A 24,655-nucleotide genomic window follows, 5' to 3' on the forward strand; every position below is an offset into this window, starting at 1 on the left:
CACAATTTAGCCTATAACAAGTGGGAACAAAAACTCCACCTCTTGCTCTTGAGGAGCTGCAGTCAGATTGAAAAGGAGTATGGACAGTAGGGGAAATAACGGAGACCATTATTGCAAAAAAAACCTGACTGATCCTCCACACCTGGACTAGTTTGGGCCGACTGATCCTCCACATCTGGACTGGTTTGGGCAAAGGCAACACCCTTAGGCACCTCCTCTCACCAGCTGTACCTTCTCCCTCCTTCCCCTGCAAGCCTTTTCCTGGAGTTTATTGGTGATCCCAAGCCTCCAGCCTGGAAGGGCTACCTCCTCGCCGTGCTGATGTTCCTCTCGGCCTGCCTGCAAACGCTGTTTGAGCAGCAGAACATGTACAGGCTCAAGGTGCTGCAGATAAGGCTGCGGTCGGCCATCACTGGCCTGGTGTACAGAAAGGTGAGCCCTGGGGGACAAGGGCAGGTCTTCCCAGCCAGGAAAAGCAGTATCACTGAGCAGGCAGTAATGTTATCAGCAGCTGAGAACGCATTCAGTCCTTGCTTATTAGAGTCACTCACCATACATTCTCACTTCCTTAGTTATTTCTCTGTATTATATGTATTTATTTTCTTGAGACGGAGTCTTGCTCTGTCACCCAGGCTGGAGTGCAGTGGTGCGATCTCGGCTCACTGCAACCTCCGCCTCCCGGGTTCAAGTGATTCTCCTGCCTCAGCCTCCTGAGTAACTAGGACTATAGACACATGTCACCACGCCCAGCTAATTTTTATATTTTTGGTAGAGACAAGGTTTTGCCATGTTGGTCAGGCTGGTCTCGAACTCCTAGCCTCAAGTGATCTGTCTCAGCTCCTTAGTTATTCCTGTAAGGTCTTGTGTGATTTGTCCCTAGGGTGTCTCTGACCTCATCCCGTCACCTCCTCCCATGCTCACTCTCCTCCAGCCACACAGGTCTCCTTTCAGTTCCTCAAACACTCCAGGGCCCCACCCACCCTGGGGCCTTTGCAGCTGTTCTCACTGCCTAGGCACCACTTCTACTCCCCCTAATCTAATTTTAATTTTTGAGCCTGATTTTAACTTCCACTCATTCCCCCTTGAGGATAAAGGATTAACCTTCTGATAAGGTGGCCTGTCAGCTGTGTTCCCAGACAATACTGCTTGAGGTAAAAATGACCCCTAGGCTGGGCACAGTGGTGCACGCCTGTAATTCCAGCAATTTGGGAGGCTGAGACAGGAGGATCACTTGAGGTCAGGAGTTCAAGACCAGCCTGGCCAACATGGCGAAACCCCATCTCTACTAAAAATACAAAAATTAGCCAGGCATGGTGGCGTGTGCCTGTAATTCCAGCTACTCGGGAAGCTGACACAGGAGAATCGCTTGAACCCGGGAGGTGGAGGTTGCAGTGAACTGAGATCATGCCACCACAGCGCAGCCTGGGTAACAGAGCGAGACCTCGTCTCAGAAGAAAAACAAAACAAAACAAAAAAACCCAAATTGCATCTGGGCTGGAAGTTCTGTCCATTGACTGTGAATACCTGGTTGGAGGCCATAGCTTTAGACTTCTCTCTGTGCAGTGGCTCTTGTCCCTTCCCGGGACTCTGGAAGCTAAGTCCCTGGACTGCTGCCCCAAGAGCTATTGGCTCCTGTGGGGTATGGAGCATCTGAGCCAGGGCAGGTCCCGTCCCATGTAAGTGTCATTCCCTGACACCTGAGCTGTCACCTAGGGGAGGAGGGGACAGAGGGGACAGCTCCTAGGTGGCTGAGAGGGCAGCTCTTGATGCTGTCCTGCCAGAGTGCTGCGTCCCAGGCTCCTGTTCCCCTGAGCATGCCAGAGCTGGGTGTGCCCTATCCTGTCTTGAGAGTCCACATTTCCTTGAGCCTAAGAGGAAGGCTGCCTGGTGAGCAGGCATTGATCTTCCTATTCCCCACCCACCCGCCAGGAGGCCTTCTTTGATCTCCTGATGAGATCAGATCCCTCCTCTCTAACCTCTGGGCTTTTTTTTTTTTTTTTTTCTGACAGAGTTTCGCTCTTGTTGCCCAGGCTGGAGTGCAGTGGCACAGTCTCGGCTCACTACAACCTCCGCCCCCTGGGTTCAAGTGATTCTCCTGTCTCAGCTTCCTGAGTAGCTGGGATTACAGGTGTGCGCCACCATGCCCGGCTAATTTTGTATTTTTAGTAGACAGGGTTTCACCATGTTGGCCAAGCTGGTATCGAACTCCTGACCTCAGGTGATCCACCCACCTCAGCCTCCCAAAGTGCTAGGATTACAGACATGAGCCAACGCGCTCAGCCTGGGCTACTTTTTTATGTTACTCATCATAACTGCCATTAAAGCATGAGTTATAGAAATATTTTTGTTTTGTCTAATTTTTTTTGAGACAGAGTCTCACTCTGTCACCCAGGCTGTAGTGCAGTGGTGCAATCTTGGCTCACTGCAACCTCTGGCTCCTGGGTTCAAGCGATTGTCCTGCCTCACCCTCCCAAGTAACTGGGATTACAGGCGCCCACCAGCATGCCCAGTTAATTTTTGTATTTTTACTAGAGATGGGGTTTTGCCATATTGGCCAGGCTGATCTCGAACTCCCGGCCTCAAGCAATCCACCCGCCTCAGCCTCCCAAAGTGCTGGGATTACAGGTGTGAGCCACTGTGCCCGGCCAGTTATATAAATCTTTATTATAGAGCCTTGTTCCCCACCTCAAACTCCAGTCCCGGGACAGCAAGCCTCATCTCTGTTGTTCACAGCTGTATTTTCAGTTCCCAGCTCAGTGTGAGTCACACAGTGGGCACTCTTCAAAGACTTGCTAAGTGGAGAATTTCTATGTCCAGTCATTCCTGGATCACTTCTTCACTCCCTCACGCAGTCACAAAGGGAGGGCTGCATGTGGAATTTAGCATTCAACAGGCTGGAAGAGGTCCACTGTGACCCCAGGGTTAAGGCAGATGTGAGGCTGCCAGAGAACCAGGTTGGTGTCACAGAAGCACGTGAAAGGTCTCACCCTTGTCATGCCTTCGTCACCCTGGATTCCATTCCTTGTGTAGGCGCTTACAAGGGCTGTGACTTTGGGCAAGTTGCTCAACTTCTCTCTGCCTCGGTTTCTTTAGCCATAGAATGGGGTTAGTAAATGTTCATTTCATTGATTCTAGTCTCACATTTTTTTTTTCACTCTAATACTTCCATCGAGATGTCTCTTACATGTCTTAATTTAACTGGAAGTGGTATTTTCCTTGGTGAGAGAATAATAGAGACCAATTTATCCATAGAATTTTTTTTAAAGACAGGGTCTTGCTCTGTTGCCCAGGCTAGAGTGCAGTGGCACCAACATGGCTCACTGCAGCCTCAACCTCCTGTACTCAATTAATCCTCCCACCTCAGCCTCCCCAGTAGCTAGCTGGGACCACAGGCGCACCACAACCATGCCTGGCTAATTTTTTCCTTTTTTCCCCCCCGAAATGGATTTTGCTCTTGTTGCCCAGACTGGAATGCAATGGCTTGATCTGGGCTCACTGCAACCTCTGCCTCCTGGGTTTAAGCGATTCTCTTGCCTCAGCCTCCCAAGTAGCTGGGATTACAGGTGCCTGCCACCATGCCCGGCTAATTTTTGTATTTTTGGTAGAGACAGGGTTTCACCATGTTGGCCAGGCTGGTCTCCACCTCCTGACCTCAGGTGATCTGTCCACCTCGGCCTCCCAAAGTGCTGGGATTACAGGCGTGAGGCACCGCACCCGGCCCCCTGGCTAATTTTTTAAAGTATTTTGTAGAGCTTGGGTCTTACTATGTTGCCCGGGCTGGTTTCGAACTCCTGGGATCAAGCAATCCTCCCACCTCAGCCTCCCAGAGTGGTGGGATTACAGGCAGAGGCCACTGCACCTGGCCTGGCATTAGAGGGAATGAATATGGTAGTGCCTGCTTGGTACCATTCATGGCTGTGAGCACCCCGGGGAAGGATAAGGCTGTTCATTTAGCACAGTGCCTGCGACATGGTGAGCACTGGGCAGATGACCACCGTTATCTGTGTTAATCTGGTGTTTTCGTGCATGTTATTCATTATTATGCCTCCCGTGCTTTAGGGATCTTGGAGGATTTTCATTTTTGTCATCTCTGTGGATCCTCAAAGAGCCCTGAGAGGTTGGCCTAAGAGACTTTACTCACCCACCTCGCAGACGCGTGAAGTGGGGCTCAGTGGGTGGAGAAGCCACCTGGGGCATCCCTCTGCCCCGGCCTCCCCACTTTACTTCTCTCCTTCTGCCCACCCGCCAGGTCCTGGCTCTGTCCAGTGGCTCCAGAAAGGCCAGTGCGGTGGGTGATGTGGTCAACCTGGTGTCCGTGGACGTGCAGCGGCTGACCGAGAGCGTCCTCTACCTCAACGGGCTGTGGCTGCCTCTCGTCTGGATCGTGGTCTGCTTCGTCTATCTCTGGCAGGTATGTGACAGGAGGAAGACGGGATTTGAATGGAGTCCCCCACCCCTCCTTCTCCCCCTCCTCCTCCCCTCTCCCACCCTTCCCCCTCCTGACTTAGCATTCAAGAGGCTGGAAGAGGTCCACTGTGACCCCAGGGTTAGGGCAAGTCTGAGGCTGTGGGAGAACCGGGTTGGTGTCAGAGAGACACATGAAAGGTTTTACCCTTGTTCTGCCTTCATCACCCTGGATTCCATTCCTGGTGTAGAAGCTTATAAGGCTTCCTCCCCTCTCCCCCTGCCCCAGCCTCCTCCTCCGGCCCCCCTCCTCTTGCACCCCTCCCTGCACCCTCCCTTCTCCTGCATCTCTCCCACCTTCTGCCCACGCACCCCCTCCTCTTCCTGCACCCCTTCCTTTTCCTCCTTCCCCCTCCTCCTCCTCTTCCTCTCTCCTGTTCCACCTTCTTCTTCCTTTCTGCTCCCTGTCATCTTCCCTCCCACTTCTTCCCTTCTCCCCTCTTCTCCTCTACCGTCCTCCCTCTCTTCCCTCTCCTCTTCCCTCTCCTCTTCCCTCTCCTCTTCCCTCTCCTCTTCCCTCTCCTCTTCCCTCTCCTCTTCCTTCTCCTCTTCCCTCTCCTCTTCCCTCTCCTCTTCCCTCTCCTCTTCCCTCTCCTCTTCCCTCTCCTCTTCCCTCTCCTCTTCCCTCTCCTCTTCCCTCTCCTCTTCCCTCTCCTCTTCCCTCTCCTCTTCCCTCTCCTCTTCCCTCTCCTCTTCCCTCTCCTCTTCCCTCTCCTCTTCCCTCTCCTCTTCCCTCTCCTCTTCCCTCTCCTCTTCCCTCTCCTTCTCTTCCCTTTCTTCTTCCTCTCCTCCTTTTTCTCCTCCCCTTCCACCCCCATCTCCTCCTTCTCCTCCTCCTCCAATCCTGTCTCAATTTGCCTACTATTGTCTGACATGATGGGAAAAGTCCTCAATAAGGATGACCTTCACTTGACCTTGGGCAGGAAGTTCACCCTCTCTGGGCCTCAGTTTCCTCTGTAGAAAGATGATGATGATGATGACGATGACGTTGATACTTCCCCATGTGCTATTAGGGTACCCAGTAGGCAAGTTAACCATGTTTTGAAGTTACCAGTAACCCTGGGGCACCACCATAGCCACTGTCCACAAAACACAAGAGGAGAACATTTTAGGGGGAAAAAATGCTACTTAGTGTTCAAAAAACACAAAGTAGCCATCAGGAAACAACCAAACCAAACAAACAAAACATTTACTTTCCAACTTCATTCCTTTAACGTTGTGGTATAGGATTTTCTTTTTTTAAATTAAAATCAGACTCTGGGCCAGGCACAGTGGCTCATGCCTATAATCTCAGCAATTTGGGGGGCTGAGATGGGTGGATCACTTGAGGCCAGGAGTTCCAGACCAGCCTGGCCAACCCCGTCTCTGCTGAAAGATACAAAAATTAGCCGGGCATAGTGGTGGGTGCCTATAACCCCATCCACTCAGGAGGCTGAGGCAGGAGAATCGCTTGAGACTTGGAGGTGGAAGTTGCAGTGAGCTGAGATATTGCCACTGCACTCCAGCCTGGGTGACAGAGTGAGACTCTGTCTCCAACAAATAAATAAAAATAAAAATAAAATTAGACTCTGTATCGGGAACTGCCTAGGCTCAAATCCTGCTTCTGACCACTTACCAGTTGTGAATCCGTGTGCAAGGAACCTACTCTCTCTGTGCCTCCCGTTCTTGTCTCCAACGTGAGGATCATAATTAACAGTAGCACTCCTGCCCCAGAGGGGCTGAGGCATTGAACCAGCCTATATGTAGAAAGCACTTAAAAGGGTGCTGGGCACACAACTGCACCCTGTAGGTATTTGTAATATTATCATTAGTTACTTTTCCATAAAGGATAAGACAGTAGATGCTTTTTACACTGGAGGCCACACCATCTCTCCTGCAAATATTCATCTCTGCCCTTGGAGTGCAGAAGTGGCTGTAGACCATACTAAGCAAACAGGCATGGTATTCCTCCAATAAAACTCTATTTATGGATGCTGACATTTGAAGTGCATATCATTTTCATATGTCATGAAATAGTATCCTTTTGATTTTTTTTTTTTCGAGACAGAGTCTCACTGTGTTGCCCAGGCTTTGGTGCAATGGCACAACTTCGGCTCACTGCAACCTCCACCTCCCAGGTTCAAGCAATTCTCCAGCCTCAGCCTCCTGAGTAGCTGGGATTACAGGCGTGCACCACAACATCTGGCTGATTTTTGTATTTTTAGTAGAGACTGGGTTTCACCATGTTGGCTGGGCTGGTCCTGAACTCCTGACCTCAGGTGATCTGCCCACCTCAGCCTCCCAAAGTGCTGGGATTACGGGCATGAGCCACTGTGCCTGGCCTTGTAAAAACTGTTAATGGCATTTTGATTGTAATTGCTGAATATTCCAAAAAAAACTCGAATGCTCATGCATATGATTGTTTTTGCTAGGGCTAGGGGCCAGGACTTTTTCCAGTGTCTTCACCTTGTATTCCAGGGCCTTGCAAACAATAGGCAGGTGCTTAGCAATTACAACATAAGGCACTCAGACAGAGCTTGATGTGCAGTACATAAATGTCATCATTAGGAAGAAAGAGAGGGAGAGAGGAAGAACATGGGAAAATTCAGGGCAATTGATCAGGTTGACCCCACCGTTGCTAAAAATCAGATGAGACCAGGCAGGGCACGGTGGCTCACGCCTGTAATCCCAGCACTTTGGGAGGTCAAGGCCGGCAGAACACTTGAGGTCAGGAGTTCAAGACCAGCCTGGCCAACATAGCAAAACCCTGTCTCTACTGAAAATATAAAAATTAGCCGGGCATGGTGGCATGTGCCTGTAATCCCAGCTACTAGAGAGGCTGAGGCAGGAGAATCACTTGAACCCGGGAGGTGGAGGTTGCAGTGAGCTGAGATCACATCACTGCACTGCAGCCTGGACGACAGAGTGAGACTCCTTCTAAAAAAAAAAAAAAAAAAAAATTAGATGAGACCAACAAGGTATCCATAGATAATGCACCATGTTACTTCGCTTGTGTACTTTTCCTGCCTCTTGGTAGACAGTTCCTAACATCACCGTGAGGCCTTGGTGAAGGAGGAGTGGACACTGAGGTTGCTACAGTTTAATGATACCATTTTTCCCCCAGACAGAGATGTTCATCTTCTGCTCACATTCCTTGAGTGTTTTTCTAAGCCCTGCTGTGGGCTGGTGTTTACCCTCTGCGCACTTCTCCATTGAGCCACTAGGTAGCGCCATTGCCGCATAAATGAAACAAACTGGCCCAAGGTTAGAAAATAGTGTTCCCAGGCCAGGTGGGGTGGCTCAAACCTGTAATATCAGCACTTTGGGAGGCTGAGGTGGGTGGATCACTTGAGGCCAGGAGTTCGAGACCAGCCTGAGCAACGTGGTGAAACCCCATCTCTACTAAAAATACAAAAATTAGCCGAGTGACACACGCCTGTAATCCCAGCTACTCAGGAGGCTGAGACAGGAGAATCGCTTGGGAAGCAGAGGTTGCAGTGAGCCAAGATCATGAGACTCCACTCCAGCCTGGGTCACAGAACAAGAATCCATCTCAAAATAAATAAATAAATAAATAAACATAGTGTTCCTAAGGACTGAGACGGGAAACTGAGGCACACAGACTGGAGTTGGGGTGGGGCTTGTCAAGAGAACGGGTCCAAATAACCTGTGCAGAAATCTCAGAAAGTCACAGCAACTTAAAAATCATTTATTCTACCCCCTACTTCCACATTTTCCAGATCTAGAAACCAAAGCTGAGAGGGGGAAGATAACTATCCCAAAATCACCACGTTGGTGGGGGAGCAGGGTTGCCAGAGAAACACAGGACATTCAGTGAAGTGTGAGTTTCAGACAAACGGAAGAATTTCTCAGTGTATGTCCCAAATATTTCACGAGACTTAGACTAAAACCTTATTCACTCTTTATCTTCAAATGTAACTGGGCATTCTGTATGATGGTTTACTAAATCTGACAACCCTTGCGAGGGATGAAATGAAGATTAGGAAAATAATTAAACGCAATAAGAGAAAATGCCAAATGAGAACAACTCTATTCCCATTTTGCAGACAAGAGAATTGCACCTGAGGGAGGTGACTTGCCCCAAGGCCACACCCAAAACTCTCAGGGTCAGGATTTGAACCAGGTCCTGATTCCATAGGTCTCAACTTTACTGTTGTGGCTGGGAACACCCCGCAGTCCCACTCGTGTGTGTGCACAATCTGTCTTGAATATAACTCTCTCCCTATTGTGTAAGAGGGCTGTTTCCCTCCCTGACATTGAAGGACCCTACCTTCAGCAGGCATCTCCTGACACAGCAGACCCCATGAGCACAGATCCCTGGGACCTGGTGGCTGCCCTTATCAGATTCCCTGACATCCCCATTTTAGGACCCAAGTCTGACCACCTTCAGGATCTGCAGCTGTGTCACATAAAAGGGGTCCTGATCCAGATCCCAAGAGAGGGTTCTTGGATCTCATGCAAGAAAGAATTCAGGGCGAGTCCATAAAGTGAAAGCAAGTGTTTGTTTGTTTGTTTTTTGAGATGGAGTCTCACTCTGCCGCCCAGGCTGGAGTGCAGTGGTGCGATCGTGGCTCACTGTAAGCTCCGCCTCCCAGGTTCAAGCTATTCTCCTGCCTCAGCCTCTCGAGTAGCTGGGATCACAGGTGCCCACCACCACACCTGGCTAGTTTTTATATTTTTAGTAGAGACTGTGTTTCACTATGTTGGCCAGGCTGGTCTCGAACTCCTGACCTCAGGTGATCCGCCCGCCTCCGGCCTCCCAAAGTGCTGGGATTACAGGCATGATCCACCGTGCCCGGCCAAAAGCAAGTTTTTTAGTAAAGTAAAGATCTAAAAGAATGGCTACTCCATAGAGAGAGCAACCCAGAGGGCTGCTGGTTGCCCATTTTTATGGTTATTTCTTGATGATATGCTAAACAAGGGGTGGATTATTCATGCCTTTCCTTCTTAGACCATATAGGGTAACTTCCTGATGTTGCCATGGCATTTGTAAACTGTCATGGCGCTGGTGGAGTGTAGCAGTGAGGATGACGGCAGGTCACTCTCGTAGCCATCTTGGTTTTGGTGGGATTTGGCCGCCTTCTTTACTGCAACCTGTTTTATCAGGAAGGTCTTTGTGACCTGTATCTTGTGCCGACCTCCTATCTCATCCTGTGACTTACGATACCTTAACCGTCTGGGAATGCAGCCCAGTAGGTCTCAGCCTCATTTTACCCAGCCCCTATTCAAGATGGAGTTGCTCTGGTTCACGTGCCTCTGAGAGCTGGGCTCCTCGGGATCTCCTGACATCCTGCCCCTTCTGTCCCCAGCTCCTGGGGCCCTCCGCCCTCACTGCCATCGCTGTCTTCCTGAGCCTCCTCCCTCTGAATTTCTTCATCACCAAGAAAAGGAACCACCATCAGGTTTGGCTTTTGGGAAAGGGACGGACCAGGCAGGAAGTAGGGAGGAAGCCACAGGTCCTGGTGTGGGAGATGGGGAGGGGAGAGCTGAGTGCGAGCCCACGGGTCTGGCTTTGTTCTTGTCGTCTGTGAGCTGCCCATCACTCAGACCTGCACCCCCTCCCGCTACCGTCTCAATGGACAGTGGCTCCGTCCCTCCAGTGTTCAGGCCACAGGCCCTGGGTCAGTTCAATGCCTTTTTCTCTCACATCCCATCTGTCAGCAGATTTGCTTGGCATCACCTTCAAAATGCATCCAAAATGTCACCCTTCCCAGCATAGGCTCTCCAAACCCCATGATCTGTAACCCAGGTCACAGCAGCAAGCCCCTGGCTCACTCCCCGCTTCTGCCCTCAGCCTCTCTCCACTCCCAGCCAGAGGAGACCTATGCAAACCAAATACGTTGTACCCCTCCTCTACTCAGACCCACAGCGGCCCCATTTTCCTCAGACTGAGCCAAAGACCCCACAGTGGCCCACCAGGCCCGCCCTGAGCTGGCCTCATTGCTTCCAACCTCACCTTCTACCCGTCTCCCCTCCTTCCCTGCCTTTCCCCGCACATCTCCCATCCTCAAACCTGCCCGATCTCACACATCCCCGCAGGCCTTCGCTTTAGCTGTTCCCTCCGCCTGGATCACCCTCACTCCCGAAGACCCTCCGTCGCCTCCCTGTAGTCAGGGCGGCTTCCCTCACCACCCTCCAGCAAGGAAACAGCACGTCCATCCCTCTCCTCCCAGCAGCAGCCTCTCCTTTGCCTGCCCTGGGTTTGTTTTTGCTTTTTTCCCCCACAGCACTTCCCACATCCTACAGGGCCCTGCAGGAAGCACCCGACAGGGGTTGATTGCCTTGTTCTCCTTAACTGGAAGTTTGCAACAGCACAGGCCACTGACTGTGGCCAACTCGGCATCTAGTTAGTGCTTGGCAGGCAGAAGGTTCTCAGTAAGTGTTTGTGAACTATGGAAGAAAGGAGGGAGGGAAGAAGGGAAGGAGAGAGGAAGGGAAGAAGGAAAGGAGGAGAGGAAGGAGGGAGGGGAAGGAGAGAAAAGGAGGGAGGGAAGGAAAGACAGGAAAAGGGAAGAAGGACAGGGAAGGAGGGAAGGAAAGAATTGAGGGAGGAAGAGAAGGAATGAGGGAGAGAAGAAAGCAAGCGGGGAGGGAGGGAAGGAAAGAAAAGGAAAGAGGGAAGGAAGAAAGCGAAGGAAAGAGGAAGAAAGGAGATAGGGAAGGAAGGAAAGAAAAGGCGGGAAAGAGAGAGGGAGGGATGGGGGATGGAGGGAAGGAGCTTATTTCCTCTCTTGGCCCAGCTGTCCCAGTGTCCATCTGTCACCTGGGCTGTTTCTCCAGCCTCCTGTGTGGCCTCCTCTAAAACATTCTAGGCCGGGCACAGTGGCTGACACCTGTAATCCCAGCACTTTGGGAGGCCGAGGCGGGCATATCACCTGAGGTCAGGAGTTCAAAACCAGCCTGGCCAACATGGCATAACCCTGCCTCCACAAAAAATACAAAATTTAGCCAGGCATGGTGGCGGGCGCCTGCAATCCCAGCTACTCGGGAGGCTCAGGCAGGAGAATCGCTTGAACCCAGGAGGCGGAGGTTACAGTGAGCCGAGACCGCACCACTGCACTCCAGCCTGGGCGACAGAGCAAGACTCGGTCTCAAAAAGTAAAACCTTCTCCAGGCAGCTGCCCCTCTGATGATGCCCCCCGCCCCATGGTGAAGCACAGGAGACCCTGAATTCCTCTGCCTGACTTTAAAGTGCCAAGTGACCCTGCCCACATGCTCCTCTGGTCACACTGAGTGTCCTCTGAGTCATGCTATTCCCTATGCCTGGGTTTTAGCTGCCCCCGCCACCCCCCTACCCCCCAGCCCCCACCCCCCACCCCCATCTCAAGCCCCTCCCCTCCCTCTTCTCCAGCTCCATCCCCCCATCCTCTGCCTGCTCAGCACGCACTTCCTGGTCATTTAAGATTTAGCTCAGGCTGTAATCCCAGCATTTTAGGAGGCTGAGGGCAGAGGATCACTTGAGCCCAGGAGCTCGAGGCCAACCTGGGCAACATAGCGAGACCCCAACTCCACAAAAAATGTAAAAGGTAAAAAAAAAAAAAAAAAAAAAGACGTAGCTCAGGCATCAACTACCTCCAGGTAGCCTTCCTGATGGTGCCATACCCAGGTGGGCTCAGGCTGCCTCTGTTCTCCAGGCATCAGAGGCTTCCTCCGTGGGGCACACTGTCCCAGGGGCACTCCTGCAGAAGTCCAGGTACAGGATGATGGTGGTTGGACCAGGAGTGAGGGTCAGAGATGCTGAGAGGCAGACAGGTTTGGGACGCAGTTTGGTGAGATGAATGGGATTTGCTGAAGGGTGGCTGTCAGGGTGCAGGGAAGAATTCTCAACTGTCCCTGTCTTCATCTCTCTTCTTCCCTCCGATCCCAGGAGGAGCAAATGAGGCAGAAGGACTCACGGGCACGGCTCACCAGCTCTATCCTCAGGAACTCGAAGACCATCAAGTTCCATGGTTGGGAGGGAGCCTTTCTAGAAAGAGTCCTGGGCATCCGAGGCCAGGAGCTGGGCGCCTTGCGGACCTCCGGCCTCCTCTTCTCTGTGTCGCTGGTGTCCTTCCAAGTGTCTACATTTCTGGTGACGTCACTCTAGTCTCTATGCTGAGCAGCACTGAGGAAGGAGTGCGGGGGTGGGGGCAGGGTGAGGTAGGTGGAGCCCCCCAGATCCTACCACCCTGTCCATCAAAACCCACTCATTCTGGATCCTGTTCTCTCTGGATCCCTGCTGTCTTCTACAAGAACTAATTAATCATATTATTCTAGCAAAGGTGGCAGTGGCTGATAAAGTCTGCTGAACTCTCAGAGAGAGTTCCAGGCTTCTACCGATGTGGGGAGGAGGGTACAGATGCAGGGGGGTGGCAGAGGTAGAATCCTGGGTCAGAGTGACTTCCCTGATCCTGGCCAGCAGATGTCCATAGCCACCCTGTCACTGGACGTGATCCTTGTCCTGCCATTCTGTAATTTATTTCATATTGCTGTCAGAACAACCTTCCTAAACCACAGTTTTAAAAAATTGGATGCATAGGCTGGGTGTGGTGGCTCATGCCTGTCGTCCCAATACTTTGGGAGGCCGAGGTGGGTGGATCACCTGAGGTCAGGAGTTCAAGACCAGCCTGGCCAACATGGCGAAACCCTGTCTCTACTAAAAATATAAAAATTAGCTGGTTGCAGTGGCGGGCGCCTGTAATCCCAGCTACTTGGGAGTCTGAGGCAGGAGAATCACTTGAACCCAGGAGGCAGAGGTTGCAGTGAGCCGAGATCATGCCACTGTACTCCAGCCTGGGCGACAGAGCAAGACTTCATCTCAAAAAAAAAAAAAAGCACCACAAATGGCACCAACACCTAGAGCCCTCAAGTGCTGCTCCTGCCTGCAACTTTAGAGTCATCTTCCAAGGGACTCTAGAATCACAAGTTCCACCACGTCTAGAACAACAGGGCTACCAAGATCAAAAACTCTGCTGTCCCCCGATGCCTGGAACCTAGAGGCATTAGGTTCTCCCCTAGGTTCTAGTGACGCCTAGAGCCGTGGGGCTGCGCACTCATCACCATTAGCAATGCGCTGTGTCTTTAGAGAGAGCCTTATGTAGCTTATGACTGCGGAGAGGACATGTGTTAGCAGGACTGGGAGTGGGATCTACAGAGGGAAGCACATGCGGACATGGCGGGTGGGCCACATGGACCGTGTAGGCACCACAGCTTGCCCAGGCTGCCCTATCCATGCTTGCGTGTCTCACTGTTGCCCCATGTGTCCCCCCCACCCCCCAGGTCGCACTGGTGGTGTTTGCTGTCCACACTCTGGTGGCCGAGAATGCTATGGATGCAGAGAAAGCCTTTGTGACTCTCACAGTTCTCAACATCCTCAACAAGGCCCAGGCTTTCCTGCCCTTCTCCATCCACTCCCTCGTCCAGGTGAGGTGGGTGCAAGGGCTGGAGCCATCCTGGGAGAGTGCGTGGGCTACACCTGGCTCCAGCTTCCCTACCCCTGCCATTTGCAGAGGAGAGGGAAGACAGAGTGGGGGGGAGAGGGATGGTGTGGAGCTGGAAAAGAGGCAGGTAGGGGCAAGAACAGAGGCGGGCAGAGAGTACAGCAAATACATCTGGAAGGGGTCAGCCTTTGGAGGGCAATGTGCAGACCTTTCCACACACACCCTCAGGACATGCATACTTGTCCATCTGCCCAGCAATTCCACATACAAGCAATCATGTCAGTTCCCTTTTTTATACAAAGCGATTTTGTTTCTCTTCCTTTGCTATCCGTAGTCCTTTCAGCATGATGAAAACAAGAAACGGCGGCATACCTGAGCCATCTCCATGTTTTTTATTTTTTATTTTTATTTATTTATTTATTTGAGATGGAGTCTCACTCTGTCACCCAGGCTGGAGTGCAGTGGTGCAATCTCGGCTCACTGCAAGATCTACCTTGCAGATTCAAGTGATTCTCCTGCCCCAGCCTGCCAAGTAGCTGGGACCACAGGCATGCACAACCATGCCCAGCTAATTTTTTTTTTTTTTTTTTTTTTTTTTTTGTATTTTTAGTAGAGATGAGATTTCACCATGTTGGCCAGGCAGGTCTTAAACCGCTGACCTCAGGTGATCTGCCCACCTTGGCCTCCCAAAGTGCTGATTACAGACATGAGCCACTGCACCCAGTCTTATTTATTTATTTATTGTGTTTTTAGTAGAGACAGGGTTTCACCATGTTGGCCAGGCCAGGCTGGTCTTGAGCTCCCGACCTCATGTAATAAGCCCACCTCAGCCTCCCAAAGTGCTAGGATTACAGGCATGAGCCACCGCGCCTGGCTGCCTTATTTATTTATTTATTTATTTATTTATTTATTTATTTATTGAGACAGTGTCTCACTCTGTCACCCAGGCTGGAGTGCAGTGGCACCATCTCAGCTCACTGCATGCTCAAACTCCTGGACTCAAGTGATGCTTCTACCTCCCAGCCTCCTGAGTAGCTGGGACTACAGGCATGGGCCACCACATCCGGCTAATTTTTTTTAATTTTTTGTAGAAACAAAGAGTCTTGCTATGTTCCCCAGGTCTCCAACTCCTGGCCTCAAGTGATCCTCCTGCACTTGGCTTCCCAAAGTGCTGGGATTACAGGCATGAGCCACTGCACCTGGCCTAATCTCTATTTTAACGACTGGTCTCTTTCTACCCCAAAGATGGGTTTGTGACTGGGAGAGAGCACCCCCAGGAGGACAACATTTGAAATTGTTCCACATAATGGCTTGATAACCTTATTGGAAAAGCCACCATCCTCTTCCCAGATCTTGTCTGCAGAATGGCAGCTGGCTTGCTTCGGTGTCACTGATTTGTAGGATCGCAGAGGTGGGAGATCACCACCATCAAGGTCACCACTCGGGTTGCATCGTTTCCCATGAACTAGAAAGCTTTGTCCTCATGCCTCCTATGCACAGAGCTTGGTAGACAGGAAGCTGTTGCCACACATCTTGAGACACCAACACCCAAAACCCGAGTTCTTTGCTCTTCTTGCTGGGTGACCTGCGGCTTCGGTTTTCCTAGGCCCGGGTGTCCTTTGACCGTCTGGTCACCTTCCTCTGCCTGGAAGAAGTTGACCCTGGTGCCGTAGACTCAAGTTCCTCTGGAAGCGGTGAGTGCTGAGTCTGGCAGGAGGGGTGTGGGAGGGATGGGGGATGTGGGGGCCACCCCGGCCCATAATGGCAAGCCAGCATCAGCACTAGGGGGAGATGGGGGCTGCGGGCAATGGATGACACGTGCAGATCACGGCATCTGCGTGTCACTTGGAAACTGGCACCGTGCTGCTCTTCTTTCTGCTAGCCATTCAGCGACCACTCACTGAGCACCCACTTTGTACCATCCTGGGTGTACAACAGGGAACACTCTAACACAGTGGTCCCCAAGCTTTTTGGCACCAGGGACTGGTTTTGTGGAAGACAGTTTTCCCACGGACCGGGGTGAGGCGCGTGGTTTTGGGATGATTCAAACACATTCCATTTATTGTGCCCTTTATTATTATTACATTGTACTATATAATGAAATAATTATACAACTCACCATAACGTAGAACCAGTGGGAGCCCTGAGCTTGCTTTCCATCAACTAGATGGCCCCAAAGCGGGTGATGGGAGACAGAGATCATCAGGCATTAGATTCTTATAAGGAACACGCAACCCAGATTCCTCACATGCACAGTTCACAAGTGTTCATGCTCCTATGAGAATCTATTGCTGCTGCTGATTTGGCAGGAGGTGGAGCTCAGGCGGTGATGGGAGTGATGGGGAATGGCTGTAAACACAGATGACACTCTGCTCACCTGCCCTGCGCTCACCTCCTGCTGTATGGCCCAGTTCCTAAGAGGCTGCAGACTGGTACCAGTCTGTGGCCTGGGGGTTGAGGACTCCTGCTCTAACAGACCAGGTCCTTGTCCTCATGCAGAAAGTCCCAGGTAATAAGCATGACAGCATTTTGATCAAGCTGGAAAATAGCAACATTTCAAGCACCATTGCACGATGAGACTTACCAAGCTCAAGTTACCTGGGCTTCCCCCTCCACCCCATCCTTCTTTTACGCCACGGGCCAAGACACCCTCTCCCTTGTTGCAATGAAGAATCTGGGCAAACTGTGTACCTGGAAAACACCCACATAGTGGTAAGAAGCCGAGCCTGTGGCATTCAACTGCCCAGGTCCAAATCCCAGCCCCAGCACTGACTAGCTGGGTGATCCTGACAAGTAGATCATCTCTCTGAGCCTCCGTGTTCCCATCTCCAAAATGGGCATGTTAATCATTATAGCAGCTAATTGTGAGGATGAATTTAGTTGATCTGGGCTAAGCCATGAGAGCTTTGATTTTTAGAAAATCTTTCAGGCGATTCTAACTACGTCTTAAGGATCAAGAACCACTAATCTAATTACACTTGTTATCACAGTGAAATAATAATAATAATAATTAGTATTATTTTTGAGACACAGTCTTACTCCGTCATCCAGGCTGGAGTGCAGTGGTGCAATCTTGGTTCACTGCAACCTCCGCCTCCTGGGTTCAAGCAATTCTCCTGCCTTAGCCTCTCGAGTAGCTGTGACTACAGGCGCCCACCACCATGCCTGGCTAATTTTTGTATTTTTTGGTAGAGGCAGGGTTTTGCCATGTTGGCCAGGCTGGTCTCAAACTCCTGACCTCAAGTGATCCTACCACCTCTGCTTCCTAAAGTGCTGGGATTATAGGCATGAGACACTGTGCCGGCCACAGTGAAATTAATAACACCCCCTTCACTCTGGGAAGGCTGGGATTTGATGATAATTTATTTCAGAAATTCACTAACTTTTTCCATAAATGACCAGAGTGTGCATATTTTAGGCCTGTGGGCCACACAGTCTCTGTCACAACTGCTCAAAGCATGAAATATAGAAATGAATGGATGTGGCCGTGTTCCAATAAAACTTTATTTATAAGAAAAGGCAGCAGGCAGGATTTGGTCTCTGGGCCACAGTTTGCCTCCCCCTGGATTATGTAGCCATGGGACACGGACAGAACAAGAACCCTGTGGGGTCACCCACAAGCCAGTGAGTAGCAGGGCAATTTGTTCAGTGGGAGAGATTTCTTTCTGCAGCCTCTGCCCCTGGGGGGGCGGCGGATGGTGCCTGGGGGCCTCTCCGATGCAGAGGCCGGCCAGGTCAGGGGTCTCCTGTAAATGGCCTCTTGTGCCCTGCAGCTGCCGGGAAGGATTGCATCACCATACACAGTGCCACCTTCGCCTGGTCCCAGGAAAGCCCTCCCTGCCTCCACAGGTACAGAACGACACCCGTAGTAACCAGCCTCATGTTTTTAGGGAGAAGATGCGTGGGGCTCCTGCTGCCTCCCACCTGAGAGGTGGTGTAGGTTTCCAGCCTGGGACTGGAGGGTGGTTTAGGCTGGGCTGGGGCTCTGCCGGGGAGGTTCTCAGGATACATCTCTACCTCCTGAAGGTGGGGACCTGCACAGCACAGACCAGTATCTCCTGCAGATGGGGACCAGGGCATCTGAGCCTCCCCCATTAGGGGGAGACACCCCTGTGCTCCCAGGCTGGCCAAGACGATGCCAAGGGAGGGCTGGCTGAGAGGAGCCCTAAGGTTCAGCCCTATCAGCTGTGCTCACTTCTGTGCCTCCTGTATCAGTCCGAGGTCATGATCATCTATAGTCTCCAACTCTATCGCTTGGTCTTTGTGGCCAAAAATCTCAGACAGCCCTGAAACTCCCTAAGAAGAGAAGGAATATGCCCCAGGTAGTATTTGTATTGGTTGTCATTCACTCACTTCATCGATAGAGCACTAGGTATGGGCCACGCTCTGTTCTAGGTATTGGGGATAGGGCGAAGGAAACAGACAAGGGCCCTGCTCTCTTGGGGTGACTTGCTGATAGAGGTGAGGCCCAAACAGAAAACCAGAGCAAGGGAACAGAGTACGATGGCATGTCTAGCGAGGGAAGGCTTTGCATTCAAGCCGAGATCATAAGGAAGGAGTGTCTGGGAGAAGAGCTGTCTTTTTTTTTTTTTTTTGAAACGGAGTCTTGCTCTGTCACGCAGGCTGGAGTGCAATGGCATGATCTCGGCTCACTGCAACCTCCACCTTCCGGATTCAAGCAATTCTCCTGCCTCAGCCTCCCGAGTAGCTGGGATTACAGGTGCATGCTACCACACCCAGCTAATTTTTGTATTTTTAGTAGAGATGGGTTTTACCATGTTCGTCAGGCTGGTCTCCAACTCCTGACCTCAAGAGATCCACCTGCCTCAGTTCCCAAAGGACTAGGATTACAGGCATGAGCCACCGTGCCCGGCCTGGGAGAAGAACCTTCTAGGCGGTGGGAATGGCATCAGCAAAGGTCCTGGGGCAGGAGAGTGCCTGGACCTGGGTTTCTCAACCTCAGCACGGTTCATATTTTGGGCTGAAACTTCTTTGTTGGGGGCTGTCGTGTGCATTGTGGGATGTCTAGCAGACCCAATCTCTACCCACTAGATGCCAGCAGCACCCCCTACTGGTTGTGACATCCAAAAATATCTCTAGGTCTTGCCAAATGACTCCTGGGGGATGCAGTCACCCCCAGGTGAGAACCACTGGCCTTTTGTGTTCAAGAAACAGCAAGGAGGTCAGCAAGGCCAGGGCCGAGCAGCTGAGGCACAGAGCGGAAGGAGGCGGGAGATGTCATTCCTGATGGTCAGGACTTTAGCTCTGACCCTGAGTGAAATGGGAGTGCTGGCAGGTTTAGCTGGGAAGTGTCATGATCTGACTTGGGTTTTAACAGATCCCTCTGGTCACTGGGTGGAGGATGGGCTGTGGGACGCGGACAGGAGTGGGGCGGGACCAAGAGTAGGGGGAGGGAGGGAGGAAAGAGCCTATTTATCGCAAGAGCCAAGGCAGGAGGCCAGGCTGGTGAAACCCTCAGGCTATAGTCAACTCTGTGTGTGTGTGTGTGCGTGGTGTGCATGTGTGCACACATGTATGCGTGTGAGCATGGATTGATTGGGTATGTGCATGCACTTGTGTGTGTGTGGATGCGTGCCCACATTGTGTTGCTGTGCATGCTAGCATGCTTGTATGAGTGTGCAAATGTGCATGCATGTGTGCACGCTTTGTGTGCATGTGTACATGCACAGATGTGCACAGGATAGTTCCTCAAATAGCTAGACAAGGACTGGGAGAAAGAACAGCCCCACAGGTCCTCTTGGAGACTCCCAGAGCAGGAAAGCTCAGCTCCGTCTGGGGCTCATCCTTCCTCACAGAGGCGGGCTGAACCCTAACCAAAGTCATGTCTCCCCTCTTGCGTGTCCAGAATAAACCTCACGGTGCCCCAGGGCTGTCTGCTGGCTGTTGTCGGTCCAGTGGGGGCAGGGAAGTCCTCCCTGCTGTCCGCCCTCCTTGGGGAGCTGTCAAAGGTGGAGGGGTTTGTGAGCATCGAGGTGAGGCCACCCCCAGCCTGTCTGCTAGGATGTCCCCATCCTGAAAGCCCCACTTCCTCGCTGCCTTCCCACCCTCCCCATCCCAGCCAAGTTCACTTTCACTCATTCTCTCCACCTCTCACCCACCACTGAGAGCCCAGCTCCCACTGCTCCTCAAAACCTATCCCACCTCTGTCCCCATCATCCTCCTGTGACCAAAGTAAGTTGTGTTTTAGGGTTCTGTGGCCTACGTGCCCCAGGAGGCCTGGGTGCAGAACACCTCTGTGGTAGAGAATGTGTGCTTCGGGCAGGAGCTGGACCCACCCTGGCTGGAGAGAGTTCTAGAAGCCTGTGCCCTGCAGCCAGATGTGGACAGCTTCCCTGAGGGAGTCCACACTTCAATTGGGGAGCAGGTGAGAGTTTGGGGGTCTTTTTGGGACAGGGAGACATTGCAGTTGGGAGTCATTTGGGTCCCCGACTCATCATGGGCAGTATGATGGAGAAATGAGAGGAATGGTTAGGGAAGTAGCGGAGAAAAAGGGCTCAGCTCAGCGTCAAGCACATGCTAGGTGCTCAATACGTAATCACTAATTGATAAGCAGAAATAGACACAAAGAGAGAGGCAGAGAGTTGTGGCAGGGATTGGCAGTGAGGAGCTCTCTGACAACTGAGAGTGAGAAGACCTAGACTCCTGTCTTACTCTGCCCTGCCTTGCTGAGTAATGTTGGTGTAATTGCTTCCCCTCTCTGGGCCTCACCAAGGGGTCTGGACAGAGATGTCCAAGAAACAGGATATATGCATCTGGAGCTATGGATTGGGCAGGGGTTGGCAAACTGTGACCCCAAGCCAAATCCAGCCCACCACTTGTGGTTTTGTTTTTTGTTTTGTTTTGGAGACAGTCTTGCTCTGTTGCACAGGCTGGCATGCAGTGATGCAATCTCGGCTCACTGCAACCTCCGCCTCCCACGTTCAAGCAATTCTCATACCTCAGCCTCCTGAGTAGCTGGAATTACAGGCACATACCACCACACCTGGCTAATTTTTATATTTTTAGTAGAGGCAGGGTTTCACCATGTTGGCCAGGCTGGTCTCAAACTCCGGACCTCAGGTGATCTCCCCATTTACCTCAGAGACAAAGCCCAAGTCATGACAATCCCTGGCAAGGTCCCTGTGACCTGGCTCTGGTATCCATTAGCCCCATCTCCCATCATCATCTCTCAGCTTTACTGCAGCCACCTTAGTCTCTGTGATATTCCCTGATCCCCCACAGCACACTCTGGCCCCAGGGCCTTTGCACTGCTGTTCCCTCTGCTGGAAAGCTCTCCCCAGGAGTCCCCAGGGCTCATCCCTCACTTCTATCACCTTCACAGAGAGGCCTTTCCTGACCACCTTATCTACCACCACAGCCACCCTGCTAATGTTAGTGCACCCTACACCTGCACCTGCTTTTTCTCTTTTTTTTTTTTTCTTTTTCTGAGACGGAGTCTCGCTCTGTTGCCCAGGCCGGAGTGCAGTGGCACAATCTTGGCTCACTGTAACCTCCACCTCCTGAGTTCAAGCATTCCTCCCACCTCAGCCTCATGAGTAGTTCAAGCAATCCTCCCACCTCAGCCTCATGAGTAGCTAGAATTACAGCCATGTGCCACCACAACTGGATAATTTTTTTTTGTACTTTTAGTAGAGATGGGGTTTCACCATGTTGGCCAGGCTGGTCTCAAACTGCTAACCTCAAGTGATCCACCCAGCTCCGCCTCCCAAAGTGCTGGGATTACAGGCGTGAGCCCCTGCACCTGGCTCCCCCTGCTTTACTATTTATTCTTCATAGCACTTTCCACCTGATGTGCTGTCTGCGTTACTTGTTTATGGATTGCCTGTCTCTGTCCCCTTCATGAGAATGATGGATCCATTAAGAGAGCAGCAACTTTGTTTTGCTTATTGCTGTTTCCCCAGAGCCTAGAACCATGCCTGGTTTATGATAACGAGGCAGTAGTTATTAGTGGAATGACTGAATGGAAGAATGAATGAATGGCTGGGTACGGTGGCTCATGCCTGTAATCCCAGCACTTTGGGAAGCCAAGGCGGGAGGGTTGCTTGAGGTCAGGAGTTTGAGACCAGCCTGGCCAACATGGTGAAGCCCCATCTCTACTAAAAATACAAAAATTAGCCAGGCATGGTGACGTACCTGTAATCCCAGCTACTTGGGAGGCTGAGGCAGGAGAATCGCTTGAACCCAGTAGGCAGAGGTTGCAGTGAGCCGAGATCAAGCCATTGCACTCCAGCCTGGGTGACAGAGTGGAACTCCATCTCAAAAATAAATAAAAATAAGTTTTAAAAGAATGAATGAAAGACAAGAAGGCCTAGATAGAAGGAATAAGTTAAAGTAATCAATAGTGCACAAGGGAAATTATAGTTAATGATCATTTACTTGTATATTTCAAGATAGCTAGAAGAGAAGGATTGTTGTGTTCCCAATACAAAAGATAAATATTTGAGGTGATGACTATCTCAGTTACCCTGATTTGATCATTACATATTGTCTACAGCAGGGGTCCCCAACCCCCGGGCCATGGATCAGCACCAGTCTGTGGCCTGTTAGGAACTGGGCAGGCAGCACAGCAGGAGGTGGGCAGAGGGCAGGCGAGTTGAGGTTTCATCTGTATTTACAGCCATTCCTTATTGTTCCCATCATCGCCTGAGCTCCACCTCCTGTCAGATCAGTGGCAGCATTAGATTCTCATAGGAGCACAAACCCTACTGTAAACTGCACATGTGAGGGATCTTATGAGAATCTAATGCCTGATGATCTGTCACTGCCTCCCATCATCCCCAGAAGGGACTATCTAGTTTCAGGAAAACAAGCTCAGGGCTCCCACTGATACTGCATGATGGTGAGTCATTATATATTACAATGTAATAATAATACAAGTAGGCCGGGCACAGTGGCTCACGCCTGTAATCCCAGCACTTTGGGAGGCCAAGGTGGGTGGATCACCTGAGGGCAGGAGTTCAAGACCAGCCTGGCCAACATGGTGAAACCCCATCTCTACTAAAAATACAGAAACTAGCCAGGCGTGGTAGTGGGTGCCTGTAATTCCAGCTACTCAGGAGGCTGAGGGAGGAGAATTGCTTGAACCCAGGAGGCAGAGGTTGCAGTGAGTCAAGATCATGCCATTGCACTCCAGCCTGGGTGACAAGAGCAAAACTCCATCTCAATAATAACAATGACAACAACAGTAATATTAATAATAGAAGTGCACAATAAACGTAATGTGCTTGAATCATCCTGAAACCATCCCCCGGACCATCCCCCTGCCCCCAGGTCCATGGAAAAATCGTCTTCTACAAAACTGGTCCCTGGTGCCAAAAAGGCTGGGGACCACTGCCCTACAGGTATCCAAATACCACTTGTGCCCCTCAAATAGTTACAACTATTACATATCAATAAAAACTAAAAGAAAACAATTAAAATTAAAATAAAAAAGTAGGACTGAAAAGCTGCCACTGGATGAGGGAATAGGGAAATGGATGGTGGTCTCAGTGGAGAAAGGGAAACAGGAGTTGGACTCAAAGAGATACAGAGAGTGAGCAGGAGGAGACAGAGTGGATTGGGAAGTGTAGGTAACTCCTCCAGGAAGCGTGCTTGGGAAGTGGAGAAGTGAGGTCAGGTAAGGATGGAGGCATTGTTGGCTCGAGAGCGAGTGCCTTGGAAGCTGGGCCTGTCCCCAGGGAATAGGCATGTTGAGCTGTACCTCACCCTGATGGGCAGGTGTGCCCTGACCTGCTGCAGCCTGGGCACCCCAGTTTCACCCTGTAGATGCTGACTCAGGCCACTGTTCCTTTTGTGGCCACAGGGCATGAATCTCTCCGGAGGCCAGAAGCAGCGGCTGAGCCTGGCCCGGGCTGTATACAGAAAGGCAGCTGTGTACCTGCCGGATGACCCCCTGGCGGCCCTGGATGCCCACGTTGGCCAGCATGTCTTCAACCAGGTCATTGGGCCTGGTGGGCTACTCCAGGGAACAGTAAGTTTGGGAACATGTGTCAGACAGTACAGGGCAAAGGCAGAGGAAGCACTTAGCATCCAGTCCTAACCCAAGTTTATCTCACCTCCCCCTTCCACTTGAGTCCAATTTCCTCTTTGTATTGGTCAGCTTTTGCTGTGACAATGCTATGTAACAAACAACCCCCAGATCCCAGCAGCTTACAACAGCAGGTGTTTCTTCCTTATGGATCTGTGATTTAACTACTACAGCTTTGCCGTGGATGATTGGCCAGGGTCAGATGTACTCCTTGTCTTCTTGTTTTGAGACACAGGCTAAGGGAGTCCCCTCTGTTTCTCTATTTGGATATGCTGTTTACAAGAAAGGTGGCAGGAGCACAAGAAGGGGAGCTGTCCCCACTCTGAGTCCAGGGACAATACCCCCACCCCAACCCCCAGCTCAGGAGGCTGGCCAAGCACATGTGTGTAACTTTTTTCTTTTTTTTTTTTTTTTTTTGAGATGGAGTCTCGCTCTGTCTTTCAGTCTGGAGGGCAGTGGTGCGATCTCCGCTCACTGGAAGCTCCGGCTCCCGGGTTCACGCCATTCTCCTGCCTCAGCCTCCCAAGTAGCTGGGACTACAGGTGCCCGCCACCACGCCCGGCTAATTTTTTGTATTTTTAGTAGAGACAGGGTTTCACCATGTTGGCCAGGCTGGTCTCGAACTCCTGACCTCAGGTGATCCACCCGCCTCGGCCTCCCAAAGTGCTGGGATTATAGGCATGAGCCACTGCGCCCGGCCGTACATTTTTTTTTCTTTCTTTCT

At 51.3% G+C, this 24,655-nt stretch overlaps 1 protein-coding gene across 1 annotated transcript in view; it reads left to right on the top strand.

The window, feature by feature from the left end:
* The window catches only part of LOC117978216 (ATP-binding cassette sub-family C member 6-like), a 44,341-nt gene that overhangs the window by 10,983 nt on the left and 8,703 nt on the right, over positions 1 to 24,655 (top strand). The window contains exons 5-14 of the mRNA XM_063598436.1: positions 255 to 432; positions 4,250 to 4,411; positions 9,774 to 9,866; positions 12,332 to 12,535; positions 13,723 to 13,866; positions 15,490 to 15,577; positions 17,657 to 17,732; positions 19,750 to 19,876; positions 20,092 to 20,268; positions 23,707 to 23,874. Coding sequence (XP_063454506.1) covers positions 255 to 432; positions 4,250 to 4,411; positions 9,774 to 9,866; positions 12,332 to 12,535; positions 13,723 to 13,866; positions 15,490 to 15,577; positions 17,657 to 17,732; positions 19,750 to 19,876; positions 20,092 to 20,268; positions 23,707 to 23,874 — 1,417 coding nt within the window. The remainder of the gene's footprint in view (positions 1 to 254; positions 433 to 4,249; positions 4,412 to 9,773; positions 9,867 to 12,331; positions 12,536 to 13,722; positions 13,867 to 15,489; positions 15,578 to 17,656; positions 17,733 to 19,749; positions 19,877 to 20,091; positions 20,269 to 23,706; positions 23,875 to 24,655) is intronic.

The sequence above is a fragment of the Pan paniscus genome, chromosome 18 (assembly GCF_029289425.2).
Source record: "Pan paniscus chromosome 18, NHGRI_mPanPan1-v2.0_pri, whole genome shotgun sequence".
NCBI classification, from domain to species: domain Eukaryota; kingdom Metazoa; phylum Chordata; class Mammalia; order Primates; family Hominidae; genus Pan; species Pan paniscus.